The following is a 19,520-nucleotide window of genomic DNA, read 5'->3' as shown; positions in this document are numbered from 1 at the left end:
ATTATATGACGCTGCTGTTACATGTCCTATCCAATCTCTCTTTAATTTCTTGTGTTCCACTTCAGTTAAGTGTGTTTCTTGTACGAAAGCTATATCAATTTTTTCTTTTTTCAGTAAATTTAGCAGTTTCTTCCTTTTGATTTGGTTATGTATTCCATTAATATTTAAAGTCATATAGTTCAACATAGCCATTTCATACTTTGTTTATCTTTCCTTTCCGTTTCCTCATCATCACCTTTCCTTCTTATCCATTTCTGCTTTCTTTTTTTGAACACTTTATAAGACAACATTTCTAAAACATAAAACATTTCGCTTATTCTCCTATCTAAAATTCCTTTAACCCCACTATCCCCTCTCCTTCCTGAGTTGCCCTTTGTCCCTTGTCGGGCAACCACATCTCCCCTCTCCATTTGGATTTGCGAATTCACTCGCAAACGTCAACTGATTTCGCAGTGACCGTAACTCTTCCCCACCCAGCCCCCCCCAGAAAAGATTTTAATCTTCATATATAACAAAGGTCACTCTCTTAATTCCCCCCATACTTCCTTTCTTCCCTTTCTTTCCCTTCTTAGTTCTTACCTATATTCTATTTTTTTAATAATTTTTTTATATATACATACACACATACGTATGGTTTGTGGTCATTTTTGTTCTCGTTACATATCTTCCTCTCTCTGTCTGTTTTGTAGTTGTTCTGCAAATTTTCTTGCTTCCTCCGGATCCAAGAATAGTCTGTTTTGCTGCCCTGGAATAACTATTTTAAGTACCGTTGGATACTTTAGCATAAATTTATATCCTTTTTTCCATAGGATCGTTTTTGCTGTATTAAACAACTTCCTCTTCTTCAGGAGTTCAAAACTTATACCTGGATAGAAAAAAAATTTTTGACCTTTGTATTCCAGTGGTTTTTTGTCTTCTCTTATTTTCCTCATTGCTTTCTCCAATATATTTTCTCTTATTGTATATCTTAGGAATTTTACTAGAATGGATCTTGGTTTTTGTTGTGGTTGTGGTTTAGGGGCTAATGTTCTGTGTGCCCTTTCTATTTCCATTTCTTCCTGTAATTCTGGTCTTCCTAGGACCCTGGGGATCCATTCTTTTATAAATTCTCTCATATTCTTGCCTTCTTCATCTTCCTTAAGGCCCACTATCTTTATATTGTTTCGTCTATTATAATTTTCCATTATATCTATCTTCTGAGCTAACAGTTCTTGTGTCTCTTTAACTTTTTTATCAGATTCTTCTAATTTCTTTTTTAAGTCATTTACTTCCATTTCTACGGCTGTTTCTCATTCTTCCACCTTGTCCACTCTTTTTCCTATATCTGACATGATCATCTCTAATCTATTCATTTTTTCTTCTGTACTTTTTACTCTTCTTTTTATTTCACTGAATTCTTGTGATTGCCATTCTTTTACTGATTCCATATATTCTTTAAAAAAAAATATCCATGTACTTGCCCTTCCCTTCATTTTCCATTTCTCTGTGTTCTTCCTCTTTTTCTTCTGAGTCCACTCCAGGATCTGTGTCCTTTACCTCTGTCTCTTTTGGTTTTCTTGTTGGTTTGTTTGTTTTATTTTGTTGAGTATTTTTGGTCTTCTTATTTTTACTAGAAGTGTCTTGCTGCTGGTCTTCTTCCTCTGAGTTGGTCATCTGTTGTTTCTTTCATTTCTTTTTACTCTCTTCTTTCTTGTACTCGTTATTTTCTGTGTTTTCCTCTTGCTGCTTTGTTGTGGTTGTCAATTTCAGCTGTGGAGATCGACTCCTCAGCTGGTCCCCCCTCCCGTCAGTGTTATTTTTGTCTTGCGCGGTTGCGCACTTTTGTTTGGCTCCATGAGCCATTTTTGTAGTCCCGAGTTCGGGGCTTCAACTGACCTTAGGGAGCGGGCTTCTCTCTCTGCGGCGGGCCTCCTCGGACAGGTAAGGCGTCCTTTCTTCTTCTCTTCTTCCTGTTGCTTTAGGCTTTTCTTTTTTCGCTGCCATTTTCTCCACACCTTTACTTTCACTTTATTTTGGTTTTTATGTTTGTGCCTTTATTTTTTCACTGTCTTTTTTTTACTTTTCTGGAGAGGGCTGGAGTTCCCCGACCAGCCACTACTCCATCACGTGACTCCTCCCTGTTATTTGGATCCTTGATGATTGCTGCTGCTCTCCGCCGGTAGCATTCCCTGTATATGTTCTCGATGGTGTAGAGCAAGGGTGCCAAACTCAAATTCGCAGAGGGCCAAAATTAAAAACTTGGACTAAGTCGTGGGCCAAACTAAATATTTATTGAAAATTTTCAACAACATCTGCATGTTTTCTCTTCTTTCAACATATGTAATGTTAAACTTTTTCTTATTAAAATAAATGTTTAATAATAGTTTTGGTTTAACTCTTTCCAGAAGAAGCATTAACAAATGAGAAATAAAATATTCAATAAATAATATTTCTCTATAGCCTTGAAGCTCCTTTTAAATGTTTTTTTTTTCATAAGCCAACAAGTCAAAAAAATAACAACTTGCTTCAATGACAAACAGGTTTGTCTTTTAAAAGGATGAACATATAGTCTGCCTCCCACCTGTCTTGAAAGGTCCTGTTTTCTGTCTTTCGTTTGGCCATTTTTCGTAAGGGGTTTATTACATGTGAGTTAGGCGACAGGTCGCAGAGGCTAATGAAAGTAAACAGAGGAGGTGGGGACGATTAGCGGGCTGACGGGCCGGCGCCAACGCATTTGCAAAGCATTCTGGGAATTGTAGTAGTAGCTGTGCATGCGCTATACTGGCGTGGCGGCCAGTGGGCCAGCTCTAATACATATTTGATATGATCTTGCGGGCCAAATATAATTATATCACGGGCCAAATTTGGCCCGCGGGCCTGAGTTTGACATGTGTGGTGTAAAGGGTTTTGCTGTGATGGAGACAGAGAGATCAAGAAAGAGGAAAGTTTTGCCAGAGATGAACCAAGTGAATTAGTAGCAAAGTGGACATCACTGACATGTCTATCCATGACCTCAAGCACTGCTGGACCAAGGCTATTTGCAAGTTGGAGGAATTACACCTCCTATTCTGTCTGAGTACTCTCCAACCAGACGGCATTAACATCAATTTTAATTTCCGTTAAACCTCTCCCCTGAGTCTTTCTTTTCCACTCCTAGTCTCCTTTCCTCCAGCTCCACGCATCCTGTCAGAAAGCTGCTGTCAGCCTTTTTCATTTCTCAGCAATTATCCCTTCTCCCCTCCCACCTGAATCAACTTGTGACCTCTCATCTGTCAGCCTGTGCCCCTCTCCCATACCCCTTCCTCCCTCCACTCCTCTTTTCACCCCCTTCCCCAGCTTTTTATTCAGGCACCTGCCTGTTTTTTGCTCATACCTTGACAAAAGGCTCTGGCCCAAAACTTTGGTTACCCTTTACTTCCCAGTGGTGCTGTGTGACCTGCTGAGTTTTTACAGCACATTTGTTGCACTTGATCCAAATGTCTGCAGACTTTCTTGCTTAAAACTCCATTCAATTTGACATTGGTGTCAAAGTATACTAAAGCCTCACTGACATCCCCTTTCCAGTTAATGATACAACATACCTGTTGTATTTCTTGTATATATTTTTATGAATAAAGCATACTTTTGAAAGAAGGCTCAAGGCCCAGAGATGTGAAGAGGAAAATTTGTTTGAGGTACTGAGTGGTTATAATTTGGAATATGTATCCCAAGAGAAAATCTAAGAAAATTAAATGGCAGATTTCAAAGGCAAGTTTGATATATTTTTTTAAAATGCAGGACTTTGAGAGGTAGAAAACTCACGTGAATAGGGTGGTGAAGAAGGCTTTTAGTATGCTGGCCTTAATCAATCATTGCATGGAATATAGGAGTTGGGAGGTGATGTTGAGATTGTATAAGACGTTGGTGCGGCCTAATTTGGAGTTCTGTGTGCAGTTCTGGTCGCCTAATTATAGGAAGGATATAAACAGAGTGGAGAGAGTGCAGAGAAGGTTTACCAGAATGTTACCTGGGTTTAAGCATCTAGAGTATAGGGAGAGATTGGACAGATTAGGTCTTTATTCTTTGGAGCGTAGAAGGTTGAGAGGGGATTTGATAGAAGTATTTAAGATTATGAAAGGGATAGACAGAGTGGATGTAGATAGACTATTTCCGTTAAGAGGAGGAAAGATTAAAACAAGAGGACATGAGTTAAGAATTAAGGGGCAGAGGTTTAGAGGTAACATGAGGGGGAACTTCTTTACTCAGAGAGTGGTAGCCGTGTGGAATGAGCTTCCGGGAGAAATAGTGGTGGCGGAGTCAATTGTATTATTTAAGAAAAGGTTGGACAGGTATATGGATGAGAAGAAGATGGAGGGTTATGGGCATTGTGCAGGGAGGTGGGACTAGAAAGGGGTGTTTGGTTCGGTGCGGACTAGAAGGGCCTAATGGCCTGTTTCCGTGCTGTAATTGTTATGTTAAAAAGAGAAAGTCAATTGGATTAAGAGAGCTGATCTAGGCATGAAAGAGTCAATGGCCTCTTCCTGTGTAATATTGCAGAACTCAATTTTGGCTAAGACTTGGAGGAATTCCAAATCCGCTTAACTTGCTGCTCCCTCTAAAACCTCAACACACATTGTCAAAGGGGGCCTTTTAGCCCCAAGGGCCACAGCACGTTGAAGTACAAACCTTACTTTCTTTTCATCTCATTTAACATAATTTTTTTTGTTTTTTATGTAGTCAGTAGGAAAGCAGTATGGAAGAAACCAGAACTGTCTACTTTGTGGGGAAGGGGGTCCATAAACTTTGAGCAGAGTCCTAAGCGGAGGCCATAAACACAAAAAAGGTTGAGAATGGAGGGAACATAGGATCAATATGTGCGTTATCATTCTATAGTGTTATTGTGGTGAAATGCATTTGCAGAGATGTATGGACTGGCCAGTCCAAACCTCCCTGACCTTCCCTAACTCCTCCCTTGCTCCTCCCCAGATTTCCCAATAAAGGATGGTGTGCCTGGACTTTCCCCCTCTTGCTCCTGTACCTGGAACCTGGCCAAGTAGTGTATCAGTAATGCTCAGGTTTTTGGTAATTAAAGCCGTTTAATCACTCCATTATATTGATGTGATTATTGTGTACTCCACAATTTAATTACCAAAACAAAAGCCATGGAAACTCAGCATACAGGACAAGGCAGCAGCGATTGGGAAGATGCCTGGCCATCCAGCCCATAGATGGTGGAGTTGACCCAGCCACGTGGTACAGTAGTGGAGCACCCATGGGGTCTGCATCAACTCTGAAGCAGGTAATGGGAGAAGTTTGCCGGCCTACTACGCTCACAATTGAACCCAGAGAACCCAATGCAGCCGTTACCTTCGAGAGGTGGCTGCATGGGATGCAGACGTTCATGCACCGACACAACCTAAGGGATGCTGAAGATAAATATGATCTCCTATTTGCATTTGTGGCCGATCGGGCGTTTTGAATAATTAGAGACTGCCAAACTTATGACGAGGCAATGGCCCTGTTGCAAAAGCAATACGGGACCCCACAAACCCAATGTTCGTGAGGTACAAATTAATGACTGGCGGCAGCCCCTGGGGAGCCCTTTGCACAGTTCGCATGGTAATTGAGAGAACTGGATAGAACCTGCAGGTGTACCGTGGAGAGTGCCATCGAGCTGATGTAGGACGAACTGCTGACAAACATGCAATCGGCCCAGGTCCGTCAAAGACTCCTGGAAAAAGGTAAATGCACGTTGCAAGAAGTACTGGACTTGGGGGAAGCGATGGAGACTGTGGTGCAAAGCTGTGAGGCTTACACAGCCAGCAGTCCAGAGTCCACATGGGGAACGAGGGTGCCGCCATGTTAGGATATGTCACCGACAGCAGCGGCATCCGGGGCTGGCAAATGCAGGTTCTGCGGGTTGGCCTGGCACCTCCAGAAGTCCTGCCTGGCCATGAACGCATTGTGCTCAAATTGCAAAAAGGAAGGGTACCATGCGAGGGTGTGCTGGGGGAAGCCCACTACCAGCAGTGCCACGTGAAATCCGAGGGAGGGATCGCCATCTTTGGGGGAGCGGTCACCAAGAGAACAATCGCTAATGTCACTTCTGGCTTCAGATCAGTGATCACTAACTTCACCTCCAGTCCCAGCCATGTACAAGTATTGAGGGCAGCCATCTTCTGAGGCATCAAGTCCAACATATTACCGACAGGAATGGTACAATGGTAACTCTGAATCGGACCTAATTCTGGTCCCCGTGATGCTCACCAACTGGCGTGATCGATGATGAACATTGAGGTAAACGGTCGTGTCACGGGTTGTTTGTTTGACACAGAGAGCACCTAAATTTTTATCCACCTGGACTTAATAAAGCGCTGTGCACTGAAGGTGTCACTGGAAAAGTGCCGAATATCCCTGGCTTCTAAAGCCCATTCCGCAGAGATGTGTGGGTACTTAAGGGTGCGGAGCAGAGAGTGCAGGGATTTTAAAATCATGGTAATGCCCACTCTGCACACCGGTTATCCTGGGGTTAGACTTCCAGTGTCAGCTGGAAAGTGTAACGATGCACCCCCTTTTCACAGTGCAGAACGAGGAATTCAGCTCAGCCAATGAGAGTAAGCTGGGCAGTATGTGTGGGCTGTCCACCTTTCGGGTTCATCCGCCTCCGCTATTTGAGCACTTATCAGAGAATTGCAGACCTATAGCCACCAAAGGCAGGAGATGTAGCCCAGAGGACAGACGTTTCATTAAAACTGAAGTCCAGAGGCTGTTGGCCGAAGGCATCATTGAGCCCAGAAACAGCCCCTGGTGAGCTCAGGTGTTGGTGGTAAAAGTGGGGGGAGAAGAACCAGATGGTAATAAACTACAGCCAGATTGTGAATAGATTTACGTTATTGGATGCCTACCTCCTACCCTGAATTGCCGACATGGTGAATGAGAGAGCCCAATATAGGATCTTCTCCACCATAGACCTGAAGTCAGCATACCATCAGATCGCAACCCACCAAAAGGACAGGCCCTACTCAGCTTTTGAAGCTGACGGCCGACTGTATTAGTTCCGCAGGGTGCCATTCAGTCTGATAAATGGGGTATTGGTGTTTCAAAGGAAGATAGACTAAAGGCATCGATCCATATTTGGATAACATCACCATATGCGGCCTTGACGTGGAGGAACATGATATGAATCTAAGGGAATTCCTCGCCACTGCAAAAACCCTAAATCTGACGTATAATCAGAAGTGCATATTCTACACTTCACGGCTGGCAATACTAGGGTACATGGTGGAGGGAGGGATTGTGTCCCTAGACCCCGAGAGAATGCACCCCCTGAGGGAACTACCATTGCCCCAGAACCTGAAAGCCCTGAAAATGTGCCTCGGGTTTTTTTTTCTTATTATGCCCAATGGGTCCCCAATTATGCAGACAAGGCCCGGCCATTAGTGAAGACAACAGACATTGCTCCATCAGTGGAGGCTCATAAAGCCTTTGTGGGTATCAAGGATGAGATTGCCAAAGTGGCAATGCATGCAATTGATTAATCCATTCCATTCCAAGTGGAAAGTGATGCCACTGATGTTGCCCTAGCAGCCATGCTAAATCAGGCAGGCAAGCCAGTGGCATTTTTCTCGAGGACACTTCAGGGCCCTGAACTCAGGCACTCAGCAATTGAGAAAGAGGCCCAGGCTATAGTGGAAGCTGTGCACCACTGGAGGCATTATTTGGCTGGTAGACCATTTACCCTGCTGACGGACCAGAGGGCTTCGCATTTATGTTTAACAACAAACAACGGGGTAAAATATAAAATGATAAGAAAATGCAGTGGAAAATCGAACTCTCCATGTACAATTATGAGATCCTATACTAGCCCAGGAAGCTTAATGAGCCACCCGATGCTCTGTCCTGGGGAACGTGCCAGCGCACAAGTGAATCATCTGAAGTTCCTGCATGACAAGCTCTGCCACCCTGGGGTCACAAGGCTGTATCACTTTGTGAGGGCTAGAAATTTACCCTACTCAGTTGAGATTCAGGAACTGCTCGGTCTGTGCCAAATGCAAGCCACATTTTTACAGACTGGATAGAGCCCAACTGATGAAGGCAACCTGTCCCTTCGAACATCTGAGTATAGACTTTAAGGATCCCCTCCAATCCACTTCCAAAATGTAGTGGATGAGTACTCCCGGTTCCTGTTTGTTATCCCTTGACCGGACATGACTGCAGCCACAGTCATCAAAGCACTCTGGACCATATTCACTATGCTTGGATACCCCAGCTACATACACAGTGACAGTGGTTCCTCCTTCATGAGTCAGGAGCTGTAACAGTACCTACAGGCGGTGGGGATAGCCATGAGCAGAGCTACTAGCCACAACCCCAGCGGGTCTGGACAATTGGAGAGGGCGAATGGTATAATCAGGAGAGCAATCCTGTTGGCCCTCATGTCAAAAGGGATGCCTGTCTCTCAGTGGCAAGAGGTACTACCAGGCATGTTGCATGCTACCAGGTTCCTGCACAGCTATGAATGCCACCCCCCATGAGAGACTCTTCTTTTCCCAGGAGGTCGGCATCCGGAACCACTATGCCAGTCTGGCTGACGACACTGGGGCTGGTACTTCTTCATAGACATATTAGACCCCACAAGATAGATCCCCTGGTGGAAAGAGTGCATCTGGTGTATTTGTGCGGTACCCAGACAGGAAGGAGGACATGGTGTCAGTAGGTGGCCTGGGCAGGGTACACTAATATTGATCAGGTGACTCCAGAAGAACCAGACGGTCAATCGACAGAGCGCCCATCCATGTCCCAGGGTTTTGATGTATTTCTGCCCCCCCCCCCCCCCACCCTGGATAACTGTACAACCCCACCCCCCCCCCCTCCCTTCAGCACCAGTTACCAGTCAAGCACCGGCGGCAGTCAATCCCACAGAGATCTCATCAACAAGGAGCCCACCCCAACAGTTAGTGAAGGGCTCTGTAACCGAAATTCCACCCACACAGGTACAATGCGAGCTCAATGCAGGAACAACAGGGGCCTCGGAAGTCACTGAGGATCATGAGACCACCGGATAGGCTGAACCTGTGATGGACACTATGAACTAAGTACATATGTAATCAAGTACAGTATGTGCTCCATGTCGTCACATCACCCCATCAGGTTTTATCTCGAAGGGGTGAATGTGGTGAAAGGCATCTACATAGATGTATGGACTGACCCATCCGAACCTTCCTGACCTTCCCTAACTCCTTCATCGGCTCCTCCCTGGATTTCCCAAAAACGGCTGGTGTGCCTGGTCTTTCCCCCTCTTGCTTCTGTACCTGGAACCTGGCCAAGTCGTGAATCAGTGATGCTCAGGTCATTCAAGCCGTTTAATCACTCCGTCATGTCGATGTGATTATGGTGTGCTCCAATTGGTGACCGTCTGTTGCCTGGGTATTGTATCAGAGGGTTTTAAAAAAAAGGCCTAGTGGTTGAGGAATGATTTATGAAATTGCCTCTCACTATCCTAGTACTAAATTTAGAAAGTTCACGTTGAATTCAATTCCTTTAACAAAGAATTGTTGTGGTTTTATTTTTAAACTTGCCTTGATGAATTAACAAACTGAAATTCTGTTTATTATTGGTAAGTGTCCTTGGGAGTCAAGATTGCTGCAGGATTTTTTTTAAAGTTCCACCTTTTAGATTAAAATTACCCACCTCACTTCAAGGAAACAAACACAAACCTGATAAAGTTCAACAGCTGCTCTTCACAAATGAAAATTAATAAAATATCTCGTATCAGTTTCATGAACTGGCGAGCCACTTTCAGTTGGCCCGGATGCCTGTCAATTTCACAGGAAAGTCCCAGTCACTTCGGGGGGAAAAAAAACTACTCGGTTCATTTCCGTTTGTTACGGAGCGACGTACATCGTTCTAGTGTTCTTTCTCGAGGGCTGAGAAAATACAACACCCACCAAAATAATGTGTGCTTAAAGCAAAAGGGGAACCCAGAAGAAAGAAGACGCGTTAAAATGGCTAGAAATATGAAGTCTATCCTTTTCTGATGGAAGAATTTTTTTTTTTGCGTTCATTTTGTTTTGCAGGAGGCAAAGCAGGGATTGAATAGATCGCGTGCCTGGTGATTTTTGTATGTGTCCATCCACACACCAGGTACAATGTGTATTTAAATATGGGAAGGATGTTTTAGAAGGGGAGCTCCAAAAGGTGAGCGGCGGCGCAAAGCGGGCATGGAATGAAACTGAAGGGCAACACTTGGATCGGAAGGGAGAATTGATACAAAAAGGTTCGATTTTGGAACGTCGGAGGCGCCGGGATTCTAATTACGGGACGTTGAGTTGTCACCTCCCAGAGTAGAAGTCTCAACGTTCCAAAGGTGGGAAAGAAATTTACACGCCGGCTTGAAACATCGTTGGGAGTTTTTTTTTCCTCTTCTTTTTTCATGCTGAATGTTTTGAGTAAAATAGCGCCGCTTGGTGAAGATGGGGGACACTTATGACCCAGAGCACCCGACCGAGTAAGTAGCCAAAATCTCTCTCTTCTTATCGACTCGTTTACATTGAAACTCATTCTTTTACTAATAGGCGACTTCAGATCCGAGGGAAATATTGCGACTGTTCGGGGAACCAGCGCTCAAGGCGCAAGGTCCTGAAGGACTGGAGCCCAGGCCCCGCAGATGGTCATTCTTCCTCATGCTTTAATCCCCCCCCCCCCCCCCCCCATTTCGACTAAAACAATTTCCCTATCAGCGTGGCTCGAAAGGAAAATAAATAGCGGGTCAACTTGGAAAATAATCGAATACATATTCGGGAGAGACGGGAGCAGGCCTGAAATCCACGGCACTCGCGTACTTGTCATGGGCGGGTGGGAAACCTTGCGACCTTGCCTCGTTTTTTTTGTTTAGGACGACTGGAGGGATGGTGTTTCCAAAACGGCCTCAGTTCGTTTGCCGTTGGTGCAAAACGAGGGGAAATTAAATGGCGAGGGACTTGTTTCCATGGAAGGATTAATGGAGAGTGTATTTGGGAGAGCTTGCTTGACTTGGCAAAAGTGTTGATGTTTAGGATAAAAGTAGGAGCAACTTATCCATCTCCTTTAACATACTGGAGTAGAATCGCGAACAATAAACAGCAGGCAAAAAAAAAACCCCGAATATACAGAGACCATCACTACCCATGAAGACAGTTGGATGCCATCTTGAGTCACTTAAAGCTGTTATCACAAATTCATAGAGCCATCAAAGAACATTTTCATGGCTAATTTTATAATAAACACGTTTTTAATCCCACATCCCGTCCTGACAAAGCAATCTCTAAATCTGCAATTGGAAAAAAAAAGAATGACTCCATAATGAAACACATTCTTCAAATGAAGATACAGCCTTGTCTTCTCAGCAGAATGTCCTTTATCCACATTCTATTTCCAGCTGGATTTGACAACCTAATTTTAAAATGAGAAGTCCCTAGACCATTCTGAAAATAATAGCAGTCTTTTTAGGTGGGTTTGTGTTGCAGGTGGAAAGATGGTGAGGGGAGTTCACCAAGTGCATTGACTGGATTTTTAAAAAAATGCTGCCTGCCCAATCTAGTTGGTTTCATTTTTCTATTTGTATACCACTTTCCCTTGTTGCACAGTATGGTTCAGTTATAGAACTTCAGCACCGTCGCTTTAACTGTTTAATGCTGAACAAATAAATTTGCATTTATACAGCATATTTCAACACCCAAGCTGTAGTAGTTTCAAGATTTATTTGTGATTCTATCATGAGGTAATGCAGCAGCAGTACCCCTAATCAAGTACCCCTAACAACTGAGAGAAGTATCTAGATAATCTACTTTTGCTTGTTTGAAAGAAAATTATTGACAAGGAGGGGATGAGTAAAGCTCTACAAATAATGATCTTTTGCATCCACTTTGGAGAACAAATAGATCCTCAGTTTAATGCCTTAACTAAATGATGGCATCTCTTATCAGAATTCTCTTTTTATACTGTTAATGTCTGAGAGAAAATGGTCATATCTGGACATATTGTGTACTGTAACCCAGCTAAATCTAATGGCCATCTAGTTCTTATCTGTATCCCAATCTTGCTGTTTTTATTATTCTGATTATTCATGGGTGAAGTTGTTGTATCTTTCTTGCCAGATTAATAACTTGGAAGCTTAGACTCAATTAATTTTACACATTCTGGAAATAAAACATTGAATATTTGTACATTTGTCCATTAAAAAGTTGGATTGTTTCAAAAACTGATATTCTTTGGAAAGCAAGTTTTCTACAGTTTATCAGTTTTGCCCTTTGTGACTTCCATCCTGTACAAACTCTTAAATGTTCTCTCTAGCCATTCATCAAGTACTATAAACATGGATTGCAACGGCTGATGAAAACAGCCTACCACCTCCAACAAAATATGGCACAGTAAGTGCCAGCCTTGCAAGCGAAATCCCCATAATTTTTAAAAACTGGTGCAGAATCCTCAACTACTACTTTTTTTTGTTGAAAACATTGAGGTCAATTTTCATTTGGCCACAATCAAAAAATGAAATCCTGTTCTGAGTTTTGGGCCTTCTTGACTTGATATCGTTTATTACTAAAACTATGCTATGCCCCAATCTTCCAAATCATGTCTGATTTGGTGAAGTTGTTATCTTGGGATGAAGACATGGCTACATTTTGTGGAGATAGTTTCTGATACAATAATTAGGAAATTGTAATAATGAGATTTTGAGGTTAATATTTGCCATCAAATTTGCTTACCATTTGTTGATCCTCCATGTATTTTCGTTGTATTCAGTAGGGCTGTCATTAGAACATACTGGTAGTTACATTCTGTTTTACCCAGCAATGTTATTGTCATCTGTGGTCATACAAAATCGAGTTATTTTGTGATCAGATTTGTTAATCTAGAATGAAATATTGCAATAGTTTGGCCTAGTGTAGCATCTTTGAGTCTGTAAAATATCAGAAGGAAATTTACAAGGGTTGAATATACTCAGCCTAGAATGAGAGCTGTAAATACCTGAAAGTTTATGAAAGAAGGACTTTTAGAATGAAATATTTGCATCTTACCATCTAACCTGGCCCACAAACACCTCACAATCAATGTTGACCAGTCTTGATCCAAAATGGATCATTTGTCCATTTTCCCCCAAAAATGCAGCTTGGCCTACTGAGTTCATTCAGCAATTCTTACTTTGCACCAGGTTACAGCAACTATTGTATCTTGTGTTTCCAATTGACTAATTAAACTGTGTTCTATGATTCTAGTTGAGTGATAAATTGTTAGGACATTTCCCTCTAAGTAAAATCATTGGTAATCTTCATTGCTTGCCTGGGATATTTGTGGCCTTCAGATTGGGATACTGTTCATTAACTTGAAGAGAAATCCTTGCTTCTTAGTTGACTTTGAAAGACTTGTGTTTCTGCCGACAATTGGATTCTCCAGTGTTTCACTCTTAACTGCTTAAGATGTCCGAGGAACTTGAAAAGGCAGATGTACTTAACCGAGAGTAAGAATTCATAGGCATAATTGAAAGTTGGTGTCCATTTGTAAGTTTTTAGAGAGGATTAGTGGACAATTTTGCTACAGGGGCTACATCAGATGTAGCCAGTTCTGTTCTCATCTATCATCCACACAAGCATGTTTTTCACATGATCATGAGTAAAAGCCCAAATTTGTTAATTCATTTCCTTCCACATCACTGTTGCCATCCAATACCTAGTTTGGGGCTAATAAATAAAGCTAAGCTGGTTTATGTTTGTGTTGAACAGACTACCTATCCTAAGCCATTAGAGGAACAGAGCTGAATGTACAGTCTGTTGCATCCTTTCCCTTGTACTGTTTTTGGCACTTAAGCATGTGCTTTCATGTACCTGATAGTGTTCAGCAGTTAGAATGTCATATATTTGGAGATGCATCAGTCCCTTTGGTGTATAATTTGTGGAATGTTGTTTGGAATATGAAGCATTCAGTTACATTTGGAGATCAGAAGTAATAATGATCCTTTGTTGGAAAGGGAATAGACCATTCACCTCCCCTGTTCTATTCCATCATTTCATTACATCATGATTGATATGTATTTCAATCCCATTTGAGTGGATGCACAACCACCTCTCAGCATCTGGAATGGAAAATAAATGGTGAACTTGTTGCCATCCATCAAATTCTAAAAGCATATAAGGAAAAAAAACCTTTTTATTTGTAATTAAGAAAAATTCAATGACTGGCAATTGTTTTACAAGGCCTAGTAGGTAGTTTAGTAACTCAGACCTGCTGTCATTCAGATAAATCTGTTCTTCATCTATTTTTACCAACCTTGATCTATGGATCCTTTTCTATTTTTGACTAACAAAAGATTATCAATCTTAGATTTCAAGAATTTTAATTGATTTTTTTTTTCTAATGGGGAGGAATTCCATTTTTCTATTGCACTTTGCTTCTGTGCACATATTCCAAACGAACAGCATGCCACAGAAGTGCTTTTCAGCTTTGTTCCCGAAGACCTTAACCTAATTTTAAGATTGTGCGTCCTGCTTTTGTAGAGGTTGGTTTCTGTTGATCTGCCTTTTGAACTCCTTGAGTATATTAAAAAAAAATGTAATTAGGACACCACTCAGATTCCAGATTTATTGTCACAGTACATACATGACATCACATACCGCCCCGAGATCCCTTTTTCTGCAGTTGAGGCAGAACTACCACTTATTGGAAGTGAAAAAAAAACTGTACCCAGCATATACATGTAAACAAATAAAGAACTGTAAACAGATAATGAATATATACAACTGCAATACAGAGAGAACAAAAAAAATCAATAAAAGTGCACAAGAGTCCTTAAATGAGTCCCTGATTGAGTTTGTTGTTGAGGGGTCTGGTTATGGAGGAGGAGCACCTGTTCATGAACCTGGTGGTGCGAGTCTTGTGGCACCTAGACCTCTTTCCTGATGGCGGTAGTGAGGACAGAGCCTGTGCTGAGTGGTGTGGATCCTTGATTGCTGCTGCTCCCAGTTCCTTGTATTAAAGATGTCTGACCTGTGCTACCTCTGATAGGAAAGTCATGAAATGTGTGGAAACTACCAAGTGTTGCCTCCATCTCCAGGATTTTTAAAAAAAAAGCTGCCCTTGCTTTGTGTTAAATTATATGCTTCAGTCAGTAGGTTTTTGTTTGATTTGCTGGTTTAAGCCCCAGTCAGGAATGTAATCTAGGCTGCCACATCGGTGTAATTCTAGAGAAGTACTGTACTGTCATAAGGGCCATATTTCAGATGTTTATGTGAGATGTTTATACATTAAAGTGAATATCCAGGTTTTAGGGATGGTTAAAATACTGCACTAGATATCCAGAGGCTTTGAATTCAATACTGCTGTAGGTGTTTGAGAATTGGAGCCAAGTTTTAAAATTTCAGAAATAAGAAACTGTCACAGGTAGAGTATTCCTTATCTGAAGATTCAAAAACTGAATTTTTTTTAGCATTAACATGATGTCACGGGGTGGGGGGGGGGGAAACAAATTCAACACCTGACTTGCTCATGTTGGGCTCTGGAGCTCTGTTGGCGTCAGTTTGATGACATTAACAGTTCTTTTTTTTTTAAAAATGAAATTTTTTTTGCTACTGGCCGGGAAAATGCCAAACAGAGCTGGGTCCAAGTCTTCAGCATCGGATGCAGCCAGAGTCGGCGATGGCGATTGCATCTCATCATCGGGTGCGGTGTCGTCCACATCAAAGAAATTGCCTTGGGCTCCCGGGCAGGAGCGGGGACCGTAGTCGGGGACTGGCAGCGGCAGTGGGGAGGTGTAAGGTGGTCGGGTAGGTCTTCTTTTGTAAGCAGAGATCAAGTCTTTTTTGGTAAGTACTAAATATTATTTCATGTGAATTTTCCATGAATGTGGCTTTATTTTGGCGCTCAAATAATACGCCGTTGTTTGTTGCCGTTTAACTACTGATACAGATATTCTGCTGATGCTACTGTGCTCCTTAGTTCCATTGTTCCAAAATCCAAAAAACTTCTGGCCCCAAGCATTTCAGATAAGGTGTACTTGCCCTGTATCAGAAAAAAGTGACCATTAAGTCATCAGATAGTTGGAAACTGTCTTTATTAATGCCATTTGGAAAAGGAAATCTGCCATACTTACCCAGTCTGGCCTATAGAAAAATAGCAAATCCCATTTTGCATTAATGCAGTTAATTCCAAACTGGTCTCTGAAGTGATGTATCACACCCAGGCATATTCAGAAGGTATTAACTGCTGGCCGTATCATAGACAAACAGCAGATTTATAAAACTTGAGTATTAGAAAATAAATGGGAGTTCTACTGCTAACCTTTGTTTTCTGTTCACTGTGGCTTATTTTTATAAATAATAGTAGCTGTGAAGTATGCAGGTCATATCTGGGTAAAACACTCGTGTGCAATGCTATTGGGCATATCCGAGGAAAGATGGCAATGAGATAAATACAAGTTTTTTTTTCTCCTCATTCCCTGCAGGAGTAACTGAGATTATCTGAGAGACAGTGACAAGGCCAAACTGGGCCTGGGGCAGGTGGTAAGAGAACCAGCACGAGGGAAAACCTACTTGACCTCCTCCTCACCAATCTCAGTTGTCATCAATCTATTTATCATATATTGATCTGTTGTAACAGATTTATTAGGAGTTCTGGAGATGAAGTGTGGCACCACCAAGGTGGTAAATACAAAAGAAAAGTGCCAATCTGCTCAAAGCTGCACATTCATGGAGATGTTATGGTTAGCCAGCAACAGTGGAATTTGTAGCACCACGATCAGCAACTTCAAGGCCTGGCACGTCTTTCTCTACCATCGTGATCAAGCCGAGGGACCAACTTCAGTACGGAGTGGCGAAGGAGAACATAGACTATTCTCAGTTTTACATTAAAAGTTCATCTCCTAAAACATCTATTATCGGCATACTTGGGAAAACATCTGAAGCTGCACTTTATACTGAGTTAAGTGATTCTACAACAGTAGATCAGGTTAACATTCTACACTTCTGCTACATGTAGTTACAAACAACGGTGGAGCATTAAATAGGGGGAGGAGGGTGCTTGATCATTCTCATCCTCAAAGATGGTCGAGGCCTGCACAAGAATGTTAAAGACAAAACTAAAGAGTTTGCAACCATTATCACCCAGAATCGTTGAGTAGCTGATCCATCTCCATCTTCTGGGGTCCTCACTGCAACTGATGTCAGTCATCAGCCTTTGATCCATTCATTTTGAATAATATAAGAAATAACTTGAAGGCTATAGGCCTCAACATCCTTTCTCTACAGGAGGCAAACAAACTAGAGTATCTCCATTACCCCCCCCCCCCCCCACCCAAAATGAAAGTTGTCCAGCTGTGACCTGCCTACTGAAGCAAGGGGAATCTAATCTCTACAATTACTCTGCCACTGGTCTATTCTCAACCATCAGCAATATGATGGAAGATGTTAATACCTCCCAATAATATGTTTACAAACTCTCACTTTGGCTTCCACCTAGAACACTTTTCTCCAAGATGGATTGCAATCTTGATCCAAACTAGAGAGCAAGGCTGAAATACAAAGGAGAGCTAGGAGTGTCAGAGCCTGAAATCAGAACAGCATTTTGGGAAAAACTGAATTGACAAAAAAAACTCTGGCTGCGACTATTCTGTGCACAAATTAAGATGTTGGTTCTTGGAATCCAAATGCCTCAATCCCAGAGGATCTGAGCAGGCATTTCTTAGACCACTGTCCCAGGTCAATTATATTTTGAAGATTATCAATGATCTTTCCCAGATCCTATCTTAAAATCAGAAGGGGGAATTTTCTCTGTCAATTGCTTGGTTTCCTTTGCATCTTCCCAGAAAGTAATGCAAGCCAAGACCACTTTTCAGCTGATGAATTATGCAAATTTATCACCATATAAGTGTCAGGAATATCCAACCCTTCAATACCATTTCTTGGCATTAAATTCTCCACCATTAGCATCCTTCAAGTCAGCATTGCCCTGAAATGATTGAATAAGGTGCAAGTGATGTGGCTTAAAGAAGTCAGATGCGCAATGGATAAAATGAATACCTTCATGACACTTCAAAGGGATATGTCAATAATATAGTGGAATACTCTCCAAATAGCCTGAATACGTGCAGCTCTGATAATGCTCAATAACTTCCTGGAAAAAGCAGCATGCTAGATTTATAACTCTCCTTCACAAACCTACCATGACTACTGTATGGAACATCTACAATATACACTGATATGGCTGGCTAAAGATCATCACCTTACCACTTGGAAATACAAGAGAATCGTAGGGCACTCATAGCTAGGAGTCACCTCCAAGATGTGCACCATCCTGATATGATGCCCATTTGGGAGCTTATTCTATAACAAGACCTAAACTTGAACTGTAGTGGATGAAGATGACTCACTGCAACCATCTTTGTGCCAGATAGGGAAAGCCAAGTTGCTATAATTACTAGCCATGTCCTTATCTCATTAATGAATAAAAGTAAAGATATTGAGTTGTGCTTTACATTTCACTTACATTTAGCAATCTTCTGTGCCTGAGCATGGGTCCTGGTGTAGTGGAAAGGAAAAATTTGTGCTGTGCTTTATGAATACTCAGGATGTCCTGTAGGAATTTTGATGTGTGATCATTATAATAATGTTGGAAATGCAACAGCTAATTTTTTGCCACCAAGATCCCACAGACAGCAGTGAAATAAATAATCAAATCTTAAAATTATGATGAACGAAAATAATATTTGTTAGTACAGCAGGGAGTTTCCTCCTCTGTTTATCTCAGTTTACCATATTACCTTTATAAAAATAAAAAATAGTGCTTCCACGAGTGTACTGTTCCCATTGAACATGTGTGAATCTACATTGTGGTTTATAGTGTGGAATCGACCTTCAAAACACAACTTCCCTAAACCATATTAATTCACTTGTTGGGGGGGGGGGGGGGGGGGGGATTGGAACTTTGCAATCCATTGAGTAGAAGAAGCAGGACTAGTTGAAAAAGCAATTTGGATTCTGTGTAGTGGGTAGTTAAAGATCGTAGCCATTCTATAAACTGTGATCAACCAGTGAGCAGTATTAAGGATATTCTAAATCACCCATTCTCAACCTTTTATTAAGCTATTGCCCTCTTAAGACTCTGAGCAGAGTCCCCTTCATCGTGAAGCAGTCAAGTTTAGTTTCTTCCGTACTTCTCTCCTACCAACTACATGACAAACAATAAAAAAAAATTGATTTTAATCTATGACCCCCCCCCCCACTGTGGTGTGGCTCCCAGGGTGGTCACCTGACCTCTGTTGAGAATGGCTGCTGTAAATTAGCCATAAAACCATGCAAGCTCATACATCTACAAATTAAAATAAATCAATTACTCAGCTCTTAGAACCTGCTTTAACATTTAAAAAGATTGTAACTTATCTGATTGTACATCAGCTTCACATTTCAGTTTACCCTTGGTAACCTTTCACCTCTTGGTTATTATCTTCATGTCCCTTGCTGTTCAGCGTGAGCGGTCCATCCATCCACCACAGTCTCTGACTTTCAGGATTGTAGTTGTTGCATCCCCTGTTTTAA

The 19,520-nt window shown here is 41.9% G+C and overlaps 1 protein-coding gene across 1 annotated transcript in view; it reads left to right on the top strand.

Annotated features, from left to right (window-relative positions):
• Positions 1–9,853: 9,853 nt before the first annotated feature.
• setd2 (SET domain containing 2, histone lysine methyltransferase) overlaps positions 9,854–19,520 on the top strand; it is a 138,067-nt gene continuing 128,400 nt past the window's right edge. Inside the window, exon 1 of the mRNA XM_069922090.1 lies at positions 9,854–10,465. Coding sequence (XP_069778191.1) covers positions 10,431–10,465 — 35 coding nt within the window. The 5' untranslated portion in view covers positions 9,854–10,430. The remainder of the gene's footprint in view (positions 10,466–19,520) is intronic.

This window comes from Narcine bancroftii, chromosome 2 (genome assembly GCF_036971445.1).
Source record: "Narcine bancroftii isolate sNarBan1 chromosome 2, sNarBan1.hap1, whole genome shotgun sequence".
NCBI classification, from domain to species: domain Eukaryota; kingdom Metazoa; phylum Chordata; class Chondrichthyes; order Torpediniformes; family Narcinidae; genus Narcine; species Narcine bancroftii.
The sequence above is the reverse complement of the archived record's forward strand: the minus strand, read 5'-3'. Positions and strand labels throughout refer to the sequence as shown.